The 12,463-nt window shown below is 40.0% G+C and overlaps 1 protein-coding gene across 2 annotated transcripts in view; it reads left to right on the top strand.

The window, feature by feature from the left end:
* IFTAP (intraflagellar transport associated protein) overlaps positions 1-12,463 on the top strand; it is a 76,183-nt gene that overhangs the window by 32,638 nt on the left and 31,082 nt on the right. For both annotated transcript variants that reach the window (XM_047775957.1, XM_047775958.1), the window contains 2 exons: positions 10,298-10,452; positions 11,808-11,879. In XM_047775957.1, the coding sequence (XP_047631913.1) occupies positions 10,298-10,452; positions 11,808-11,879 (227 nt within the window). The remainder of the gene's footprint in view (positions 1-10,297; positions 10,453-11,807; positions 11,880-12,463) is intronic.

Below are 12,463 nucleotides of genomic sequence, written 5' to 3'. Positions count from 1 at the left end.
ATAAGAAGTGAAGGGAACTGATATGTGTAATTTCTGGGTCATATCCTTAAGAAACGTGCCCCGAACTCTGTTTATTCCATGTTCCCTGCTGGAAATTGGCAATTCTTGGAGCAATTCCTCAGACTCAAGGGTGGAAGTCATGTGCTGAGGATGGCAGAGCACTCCACAAACCTGGATCCATCTCATGGAACAGTCTGTCCACCTCTCCTGAACTGTTACTTGAAAGAGAAATGAAGTACCTCTTTCAGCTCTGTTTTGGCGCCTCCTCAATATATTAGCTTAAACTGTGCCTTTACTAATAAGAGAGGGGACGGTGTGGTGATGGAGAAGGGTGGTGCCTTAGGAATGGCAGAGCAGAAACAGGGAAGGAGCCTGGGTTCTGTGATGACTTCGTGAAGCAGAACAACCATATTAGTCCTGAATTATCTGTATATGTACTATTGTATGAGTGAGAAGTACATTTCCAGCTTGTTCAGCTAATTGTTACTTTGGGTATTTGTCTCATTTAGACAAACGTATATCCAGTTAGTGAAACTATAATCTTGTTTCTTGGAGATAAACTATGGGTGTACACATCCTCCCTGAAATTTTCTCTTGATTAATTTGCATATATGTATATAAATATTCTTGTTTCTTGGAGATAAACTATGGGTGTACACATCCTCCCTGAAATTTTCTCTTGATTAATTTGTATATATGTATATAATTATTAACATGGGACTTGGTGACAACCAGGATTTGAACTAGAGATCTGCTTCTTCCCAACTACGTCATCTTAGAAAAGTTACTTAACATCTATGTGCTTCAGTTTTTTCATCTATAAGATGGATATAATAACCTCTACCTCATAGGCTTGCTCTTAGGATTAAATAATTATACCTACAAAAACCACAATACACATATATGTTTATTTATTTATAAAATAACGGTACCTGAATTATAGTAAGGGCTTAAACTAACAGTTTCACTTATTTATATATTCAGCAAATTTATTATTTTGCAAAAATGTGATCATATCATACATTCTCATTTTTTAACTGGCTTTTTCACATAGCATTATCCTATGAACTCTTTCCCTGTCAACAAATATGATTATTTATTTTATGGTTATTATTAATACTTTTCATGACTGTTGTATTCAATTGTATGAACATGCCGTTATTTAACCATCCTTTTTCTCCGGTTATTACTTCCAATTTTTGACTTCTATAAGTGATGCTAAATTATTGCACGTCCTCACTCATTCAGCTAATGCTTATTGAACACCCAATATGTGCCCAATACTGCTCACATGAGTGAACAAAAGAGACAAAGAGCATTACCTGTAGGGAATTTACATCCTATAAGGGGGAGATCGACAACAAACATGAAACGCAACGAATAGGAAAAATATCTGTGTTAGAAAACAGTCATTGCTCTGGGAAAGAAAAAGAAAGAGAGCAGAGTGTGGAGGATCACGAATGCTGGTAGCAGGAGCATAGGGTTGCAATTTTACGTAGGATAAAGGCCTCCCTGGAAAGGAAAGATTTGAATGAGAAATGGAAGGACTTGAGCGAGTTAAGCCTGGAGAGACTTGAGGGAGAACGTTTGGGACCAAGGGAGTGACCAGTGCAGAGGCCTAGTGACAGCAGTGCCTGGCCTGGTGGGGAACAATGAGGAGGCCAGGGTGACCAGCGTGGCTTGAGCAGGGGTGAGAGGAGCAGGAGCTGAGGTCAGGGGTATGGAGGTGGGGGCGGATGAGGCATTGATAGCCTCGTGGCCCCTTGTAATGACTTGGCCTTATTATTATTACTTCAGTAACTATATTTTTGCATCCTTCTTATTTATGGCCTTTGGATACATTTTTTGTACATGGAAATGCTGTTTTAAAGATATGTAAAAATTTAGGGCCTCGAGTAAGTAAAAATTTTCAAGGGAATAGATCAGACATTTTTGGCTTTGTAGTGAAATCTTTGCCCACATACATAATTATTTCTTTTGGATAAATTCTTAGATATGGAAATGCTGGCTGAAAGATATGCAAAATGTTATGCATTTGAGTGAGTAAAAGTTTTCAGGGAATAAATTCTGTTCTCGTAGTCAGAGCTTTCTCAGCTCCTCTTCTGGTTTTCCTGCCCAGCAGAGTGCTAAGCACACAGTGAGCTCCCTGGGTCTTGTGTTGATCAGTCTACCATCCAGTCTTAATTGTTACATGACCTTGGGGATGGGGAATGAACATTTTCCCTTTCAGGAACTGTAAGTTTCTGACAGAAAAGTCCCTATCTTCCTTAGGCCTATATTTTATTTTTTATTTTTTTATTTTTATTTTTATTTTATTTTTTTGTCTTTTCTAGGGCTGCACCTGTGGCATATGGAGGTTCCCAGGCTAGGCCTCTAACCGGAGCTGTAGCTGCCGACCCACACCACAGCCACAGCAATGCCAGATCTGAGCTATGTCTACGACCTACACCACAGCTCACGGAAACGCCAGAGACTTAACCCACTGAGCAAGGCCAGGGGTCAAACCTGAAACTTCATGGTTCCTAGTTGGATTTTTTTTTTTGTCTTTTTGCTATTTTTCTTGGGCCGCTCCAGCGGCATATGGAGGTTCCCAGGCTAGGAGTCAAATCGGAGCTGTAGCTGCCAGCCTACGCCAGAGCCATATGAATGTGGGATCCGAGCTGCGTCTGCGACCTATACCACAGCTTACGGCAACACCAGACCCTTAACCCACTGAACAGGGCCAGGGATCGAACCCACAACCTCATGGTTCCTAGTCGGATTTGTTAACCACTGAGCCACCATGGGAACTCCTAGTTGGATTTGTTAACCACTGAGCCTCAACAGGAACTCCCTTAGGCTTACATTTTAGTGGGCAGAGATAGACAATGAACAATTAAGAAAGGTCATTGCAGAGGATTTCAGATACAGTTGAAGAAAACAGGACCATGTTTCTAAGGCTGGGACTGTATGAAGAGATAAGATGATCAGGGAGTTGGAGGTTCAGTTAATACCTGCTTTTCTCTCCTCGTCTGGGTATGGAGGGAAACTGGACCTCCGTAGTTGTCCTCTGTTTTGATTTCAACATGTTGTGGCACCATGTGGAATTGGATTAGTGATGGTGGTCTTTGGATCAGTATTGGAATCAAGGGAGACCAAATGTGGAAACCATCCAGATGTCCATTAACTGGTGAATGGAAAAACAGAATGTGGTCTATCCATATAAGATGACTGCCTTGGACCTTTTTGGGATTGATGGAAATGATCCAATAATTTAATTGTGATGATGGTTGGACAACTCTATATATTTATTAAAAATCATTGAGTTGTACACTTGAAATAAATGAATTTTGTAAATATACCTCAATAAAGCTGTGGAGGGGACACTTAGATCCTGACCTGAGTTCTTCACTGGCTGAGCATATGGTCTTGTATCTCTGGATTTGCCTGAAGAGCTTGGAGGCCTGCTTGTCATAAATGTTTTCTATTAAGAAAGTAAACCGTTTGTGCAAAGACTGAAATTTTTAGCTATGGACTGTGGTATGAAAAAAAACAAACTTCTTGGATGCCGCAAGCTCCTACCTTGTGTAGACAGTGTCACCAACAGGGATTCTGGGACCTAAGGGAAGCTGTGCTCAGGTTCACTGCATCTGCTCCCACTCTGGGCCAGCTCCTTTCTTTGGCCTTGACTAAGTCAGTTGGAAGGTGAGTTTATTTTATGGAATGATATGTTGTGGCCTCTCTGCACCCAAGTGTAATCCACTTGGCAGGTTGCAAGCATGCTGTAATATCTACTGCCACCACCACAGAGATAGATTTTTTAAAGTTATCTAGGGCATGCCTAAAAGAATAAACTAAAAGAATAGTATAGATTGCAGTGGAAAGATACAGTGAATATTCCGAGATATCTAGAGGGAAGAAACGTAACCGCATGGAGATAGTGTCTTCATTTCTGTTATAGAAACACACACAACCCCCCCCCCCCCCACTATGTGAGCTGTTTTATCTTTTCTGAAATCCATGGCTGACTCTCCCGTTCCTTCTCACCTGGGTTACTACAGTAGTTCCATACTTGGGACCACCAGTGTCTGAACCACTCTGCCACATTCCATCCATTTCAGCTTCTTAGAGCACAGCTCTAGTTATTTCGGTTCCCATGGGCCTTGGTGTAGTGTAGAGTTTTGCTGGGCCCCCTGCAAACATCAGCGCTTACATGCATCACTAAATATGCTCTCCCATCTTCCTGGAGGATATCCTGGTTCTTCCTCAGGCTCTGTGCATTCCTGTCACAGGGGTACCTTTGGGGGGTTGAAATCATAGCCGCCTTTCCAAGCCCAGCTCAGACTCTCCTTTCCTACCTGAAGCCTTTTGTGATTCTCCCAAACCAACTGTCATTCCCCCTTTTTCTAGCTTTGCACTCCCTTCTGTCCTCAGCCTTCGTTGATGTCTGTTTGGGTGGTTTGCATTCCGGGCTTAACTTCTCAGTTGTAAGCTCTGTAAGGGCAGGGACTGGGTCCCACCCTTCCTGGTTACCCTGCGCCTAATTGGTGCCCAGAATGTAACTTTTGGGTTGAATGAGTTGCAGCACTCAACTACCACTAAGCTTTTCTTCCTGAAAATAGACTTTCAGCAACTTCACATGCTCTTCACATTTTTTTCTCTCGGGAAGTGCCTAACACTGGACATTTCAAGAATTTCAGCTTACTGCTATTCTTGTCTCTCATCTTGGATTTTGACACAGGTTTTTTTCTCCCCACCCCCAGCCAGGGTTGTGCATTTGTGTTACTGGTGGCTTGAGAGCTATGACTGTGAATAATGAGTCAATTATCATCCAGCCTCGGGGAAAGCGCAATTATTCCTGACTGGCCAGGCTGAGGTAATCCTCTCCTCCTGGTGCCCTTTCAAATGAAGAACATGAAACAGTTGGAATTCAGAGCACTGCAAAGGGAATTTAGACAAAACATTTGTCTGCTGAATTTAGCCTCTTTGGATTTATCCTGATTTATGATTGATTGGTTTTTAAATTGCTTATTTATTCCTAATGACTATCACTCCAGGGGAGGCCAGATACCAAGGAGCATGTGATCAAGAAGCAGTGGAGTGAAGTAGTTTGGGCAAATCAAGAGCAAATATTGTCCAGAGAAACATTGCTCTAGGCTAGGAATATGATGTGAAAATGACCCCCCTGACTTGCAAAGTACCCAACCTTGTTATAAGCATGATTGCTTATCCCCTATGCTCTCGGCAGACGCTTTTGCAAATACCCAGTGTTGCACAGAATCCACTCCCCCACCCCCCCTGCCGCCATGAATTTTTCCTTCCTTCTAGCTATGTATCCAATATCTCTTCACGACTGAGAATGCACTCTTGATTTATATTGCTATTGACCATGGTGTGGAAGAACAGACACTCGCGGGTTGCTGGCAGGATTTGGTTGTGAATGCTGATGTTAGCTGTGTTGATCTGTGGAAACATTCCCGTAAGCATGGTGATGCTTAGGGACCCTAGTCTGGCCTTTGAATGGATGAATTTGAATGTTTGAAACGTTTCTTTCAAAATCAAGTTCTCTGAAACTGATCATTCTCATTTGGAAGATAGACAGTCAATTTATGATTTGGGTTTAATTTATCAAGACAACAGAAGTTTCAACCTTTTCAAGGAGAGTAACCTTTTTCTTTGGACTGAAATTAGACACTGTAGATAAAGTCGGTGGCCTTGGAAGCGAGGTCAGTTGGAAGCTTGTCTGTTTGGTATCAAAAGAAAATTGAAATTCCACTGCTTCAGAATAATGAAACCTTAAAAAAAAAATAATAATAAACCTTTGTTTCATGTGTATTGAAGTTTTGACTCAGAAATGCCCAAAGAAACGCTCTTTCAGGTCTCAATAACCTACTTGTTCTCTGATATGTTGCCGTTAGATTTCTAAAGTGTATTGTGTCTGACACTTATTTCAAAGCAGGAAACATTAGGGATAAGATGAAAGGGCAGAAAAGGACTCTGATGAAAAACAGAAGCAGAAGGAGATGAGAGGAACACTTGGGTGGCATGTTTGGACCGCCACCAGGATAACTCTGGGAAGCAGCATCTGGCTCTCTCATCAGGCTTTAGGCCACTTTGGATTCTGGGCTGTGCCAACATCTGCCATTTTGACATTATCATATTGAAAAAGAACACTTTTTCCCTATCTCATTCTGCCAAGAGATTTATTATTTGCTCTTTTTTTTTTTTTTTTTTTTTTAAGTGATAAAAGCCTTTATAAGAAGCACTTCAGGGCCTTCGGAGTGATACAGTATGTATTCTTTTGAAACTGCTTTCAAGGTTTAGGAAGAAGGCTTAAACTGTCAGTTCAGTCAGGGAACAAGTTCTTTTCCGAATCTTTTGGCATTTTAAAAGGGAAATCTTTGTATTTATGAAAGAAAGGAGTTTTAAGAGTGAACAAGAAATTGTGTTAGATCCGAGACCTCAACATTAGTTCCACACCAGCATCAGAAGCTGGGACTTCATTCTATTTTGCTCTTTATTTTGAAGGGGTTTCGTCTGGTTATGTCAGATAACCTGGTGTTTTATTAGAAATAGCAGAGGAGTACACCGAATGATTGTGAGAACAAATAGAACTTGTCCTTAGGAACGTCTCTTCTTCCCAGACATCACTGTGCTTTTCAAGTATTTAAGTCACTGGATGATTACAGTTGCGTTGTGCTGGGTACACAGTATTTTCTAGGGATGTACTAGATGTAGGTCGTGCTAGACTTAAAAGGATAAACGGGGAGAACTGAAACTATTCCACCTCTTATCAGAACAGGGCACTGAAGAAGGACAGGTAGCCACCGGAAATCTTCTTGCCTCTAAATTTGATGAAGTTTGAGGAACCCTTTCATTCCTTCGGTTTCCAAGCCCTCCCAGGCCTGTCCTGCTCCACCCTGCTACCGTTGCCCACCTTTTCCCTAGGACTGATGATTTAGGACACCTTTGTGGCTGTAAAAGAGGAAGAAGTCAGGATAAGCCCCAGGGCCATTTCATCCTCACTTCTCTGGTCTTTCATAGTGCTGGTTACTTCAGCAGTATTCTTCTTCTTCTTTTTTAAAAATGTACCATAATTTATTGATTCATTCTACTGCTGATAAACACTTGGGTTGTTTCTGGTTTGGGTCTCTTATAAATACCAGTGCTGTGAACATCCTTAGACATATCTTTTGGCAAATTTACACACACATTTCTGTTGTGAATATATCAAGAAGAGAAATGGTTGAGTCCTAGGTATGCAGATACTCTATTACATAGGTACTGCCTACAAACGAATAAGTTTGCCAGGGCTGTCATAATGAAGTAGGTGACTCATAACTAGGACTAGAGTTAACCATCCAAAATGTACTGTCTCACAGTGTTGGAGTCTAAATTCCAAAATCAAGGTGTCGGCAGAGTTGATTCCCTCTCAGGACTGTGCGGGAAGGGTCTGTTCAAGGTCTCTCCTTGGCTTGTAGATCTTCTTCCAATGTCTTCTAACATCATCTTCCCTCTACTTGTGTTGAAATTTTCCCTTTTTATAAGGACCCCAGTCATACCAGATTCAGGCCTACCCTCATGACCTCATTTTTCACTGATTCCATCGGCAATGGCTGTATTTCCAAATTAGGTCACATTCTCCAGCAGTGTTCTCACCACCCTCCCGTCGCCTTACTTAGACCCTCAGCCCCTCCACCCCCAGCAGCCAAGTCTAGTGCTTCTTATCAAAGTTTCTAGGGATTTGCTGAGGCACAAGGTAGGGGTCACCTCTGCTAGTAGCAGCTGGTTAGAAACACGGGTGCTAGTGCAGGAAGCAGTAGAGAGTTGGCCTGAGCTGGTAGTATTTACTAATAAAACCCTTTTACAGAAAAAGTGGTGGATTCAGTATTTGTGTTTTCCTTCTCTGGCTTTTTGCACTAATATTGTATCACACCGTGGGTTACCTTGTCTCTGCTCCCTAAGAGTATTTCTTTTTTTTTTTTTTTTTGTCTTTTTGCCATTTCTTGGGCCGCTCCCATGGCATATGGAGGTTCCCAGGCTAGGGGTCGAATTGGAGCTGTAGCCACCGGCCTACGCCAGGGCCACAGCAACTCGGGATCCCAGCCGTGTCTGCAACCTACACCACAGATCGCAGCAACGCTGGATCCTTAACCCGCTGAGCAAGGCCAGGGCTTGAACCCGCAACCTCATGGTTCCTAGTCGGATTTGTTAACCACTTCACCACAACGGGAACTCCTGAGTATTTCTATGTCCTATGGGTATCTCTCCAAGTCTTAATTCTACCAATGATGGGGTATTCAGAAGCAAACAAAGGATTCCAGCTGCCTTACACCAGGCTGAGATCATTAGAGCATCAAGAATCTCACTGATTTTGATGCCATGCAACCAACAGCTCAAGAGAAACAAACATGGCCACTTTGCTGGGTTAGGCTGTCTCGTTAAACCCTTCAGTCAGTTGCTTGCTTAAGTTGCTCACAGACAAAACAAACCTGTGTCTCTGGGGTGTTTTTGTGGTGGAGTGTTATAATGGAATGGAAGAGGGGGCCCCCACCTGACAATAGCTTGATTTCTGCCACTTGGCCTTTTTTGAATCCTTTCATCACTGTTCTAGTGATTCCTGACATAGGTTCCTATATTCGCTATTCTCATATGCAGCAAACAAATTCTATTTTTTGTATGTGTCATATACCCTTGGATTTTGTATTATTATAAATTTTTGTTCTTCATCTCCTTTCTGAGATTTAGAAATTTCTTTTTTCTACTTTTTTTTTTTTTTAATTATCCTTTTGCCTTTTCTAGGGCCGCTCCCACAGCATATGGAGGTTCCCAGGCTAGGGGTCGAATTGGAGCTGTAGCCGCTGGCCTACGCCATAGCCACAGCAACGTGGGATCCAAGCCGTGTGTATACATGTGTCTACGACCTATACCACAGCTCAACACAGCTCACAGCAACGCCGGATCCTTAACCCACTGAGCAAGGCCAGGGATTGAACCCACAACCTCATGGTTCCTAGTTGGATTCGTTAACCACTGCACCACGATGGGAACGCCTCTTTTTTCTATTTTATTCTTCTATTCTCTATGGCCTTTTCCCTTCATTTGCTCTGTTATTCTCAAATTCAGAGCACAGTGGTTGGGAAGGACTAGGTTCAAATCCCCATTCTGCTGCTTACCAGCTGCATAACTTTGAACAAATTACTTAATCTCTCTGTAGGCCTTGGTTTCCTCATCTGTAAAATGGGAATACTAATAATAGTTATCTCCAGGGCTGTTGTGAGGCTTAAGTGAGATTTACAAGGTGATCATAAAAGACTGCCTGACGCTCAAATAAATGTTAACCCTTATTATCTATTTTAATATTTCTGCTAATATTAAAAATAATTTTATGCCTAAATCATTACCCCAGGGTAATCAACTACCAGCTCTTTACCGATAGCTGTGACCTCTCTCCCATATTTTAGCCAACATTTACAGCTGTCTCTGGGACATTTCCCTCACAGGCACTCAATTTGAAGAAAGTTTAATTCATCCTCTCATCTGAATTTATCCCCTACATATCTGTTAATGGTATCATGTTATCATAATTTTCTCTTAATTTAGGATGAATCTTAGACTCTTTCCTTATCCTAAAGACATAATCATGAATGTGCAAAGATTTAGTACAAAGGTATTGATTGTTTGTAGTTTTAAATAGTTGAGAATAGTAATTGGTTAAACAAACCATGTTAAATATATACAGTGGGATTCTCTATAATCATTAAAATTACACTGAAGAATATGCAGTAATATGGAAAAGAAACATGGCTGTCAGGTTGATGTATAATATGGTACATAGAGTCCACTTCCATTTAATTTTTATGTTTATGGATACATAGTTAAAAGATGAGAAAAATAGCCACTGAAAAATTTTTGTTGCAGTTTTTTTTGCCTTGTAGGATTATGAGTGATACTCTTAATTTAAACTTTTCTCTCATAAACTGGTAAAAATTATTTGTACATTGCTCTCTTATAAAGAAAAGAAACCCCTCAAATTTAGAAAAAAAAAAATGAGATAGGTAAGGTCTAAGAGTCATGCAAATACTATGCTTTATTGACCTTTTAACAATGGCTTCTTGAAAATGTATATTTGTTGAATAATAAGTGAAATAGTGTTATTTTTCTGTGCACTAAAAATAACTTTATAAGTTAAATGCCTCAGTTTGTAGATTTCTTTGAGAAGTATTTTTTGTTTGGAAGGAAGATTCTTAATAAACACAAAGTAAAGTAGACTAGATATGGTAGGTGTTTTCTAATATTATGTAATTTTTTATTTCAGATAATGTGACCAAAAGAGGAGACTTTGGAACCATTTCTTCTGAAAACACATTTACTTCAATAAAACCTACTCATCAAAATGAACCAAAAGATCACCATTTTAGAAATAAAGCCACCTTTCTTCGTACTTCATCACAGTGTTCAGAAGAGGAACAGGTAATACCGTAGCACATTTACAGAAGGAGTTGGAGGGAAAAAAAAAAACATTTATCATGAATTAAAAAAAAAAGAGATTGTAAGAATATAAACATTAGACACTTGTTGGATCAGTAACTCAGACTCCTAATTCTAGAAGGAGTGCCCTTGGGATACTTTATTGAAAATCATTTCATGATTTCAGCAGCTGCATTTATGATGGTAACTTGGTCATCTCCAATTTCTGTTAAAAGCATCTTAAGGCTCTGCCATCTACAGATTTTTCTTGAAAGTATGTCTATACTTTAGCATGTTTCCTGTTCCTTTTTATAACTCTCTGTGTAAATGGGAGTTTCTTTTACATGTCCTGGATTCATGTCTTTCAGTTTTAAAGTAGAATATAATATCTTGATTTTTTCCAAGATTTGGTTAGTAAATAAATGTTAGATGCTCTCTTCCTAATCTTTAAGATTTCACTGGCTATATTCACATTCTCTTTAGTTCTGGTTTTTAACTATCAAGGAACCCGAGTGGAAGCTATTCTATTTTTTTTTAAGCTATTTGAATTTCTATTTTCTATCTCATCATGTTTTCCTTGTGGTATTGTAGATAGAATTGTATATGAGATTGTGGCTTTATGCAAGGGGAAAAAAAATCTCCATGTTAGAAAAGTGTTTGTATGCAATGAAGGACTATAATTCTTTAGTTCCATAACTTGTTTCCAGTGAGATGATTATGGGACAAGAACATTTTTTCCTAGAGGGTTCACTCTCCACTGGCAATCATTGGCAATGGGAATTACATTTTCTATTAGTCTTTTTTCTTTTTTGGCTGCATCTGTGGCATGTGAAAGTTCCCATGCCAGGGACTTAATCCAAGCCACAGCTATGACCTGCACAACAGCTGCAGCAATGCTGGGTCCTTAACCCACTGCACCATAGAGGGAACCCTTATTGAGTCTTTAACCAGCATATAAAGGCAAAGAATTATTCCTTGGTATTTCTTCCTAATAAGTTGAAAATCTTGTATTAGCATTCTCTGATTTGTCCTTCAGAGGTTCATTGGGATGGGATGGGAGTTGGGGTAATGAGGTGGGGAGTGTTCCTATTTTACACATGAGAAAACTGAGGTGAAATAATTTACTCTAGTTTGCACTGTGCATAGGTCTAGAGGACAGAAGTAGAAGTCAAACCTCCTGAAAACTATTCCCTGACCACTGCTATGACTTAGTGAATCTGGTCCATCATGCATAGCTAATTAACAAACACCAGAAGGGGAGTTTTATCACCTGAAGAGCTACAAGACCAGCTCCTTTATTTTCATTTGTTTCATTTTCCCATCAGTATGTCCTCAAATTTTTTTTTTTTCCCTTCCAGATAGTGATAGATGAAGGCCAAAAAGTTGGCAGTTTCTTTCAAGGTTATCTGAATCGGGCAGGGGAGGTGAAGGTAAGACATAATTCAATTTTCTTCCATGGCCAAAACCCCAAAAAACATAAAAATGGAAAAAAATCTCACAGGACTCATTTGCTGTCTTTCACGCAACATTGAAGAATTCAGCAGATTTGCCCTGATGGTTTTTTTAAAAATTGGTGTTTAGGTGTCATAAACTATCCTTGATTAGCTGGGTACTGGATGTTTTTTTTCCAGAAAGCTTAATAAATAGAAGGGGTGCTTCAATAGAGAAACATGACTCTCATCCCCCTGAATATATACCATTAGGAGAAATGATAATATAACAGATTCTCTAGTTTTAGTACTGAAACCATCATATGGAAGATAAATTTTTGCTATCACTTGCATGTTAAAACATAACTGTGGTTATGTAGTTATAAGCAATGGATGCTGCCATTTAAAATTCCTATGTGAGAGCCATGGTCTGGCAAGTAGAAAGTGGGGAAGAAAGACTTGGGCTGTGTTTTGAACTCCAAAGATGAGATCTAAATTTATAATTTTATGGTATTTTGTTATGCACATATTTTAGGTCATAACATAACATTTTAGGCATTTCGACCATTTTGCTTTTACTGGGT

Source organism: Phacochoerus africanus, chromosome 4 (assembly GCF_016906955.1).
Source record: "Phacochoerus africanus isolate WHEZ1 chromosome 4, ROS_Pafr_v1, whole genome shotgun sequence".
In the NCBI taxonomy this organism is placed as follows: domain Eukaryota; kingdom Metazoa; phylum Chordata; class Mammalia; order Artiodactyla; family Suidae; genus Phacochoerus; species Phacochoerus africanus.
This window is presented reverse-complemented; position numbering and strand designations above follow the sequence as displayed.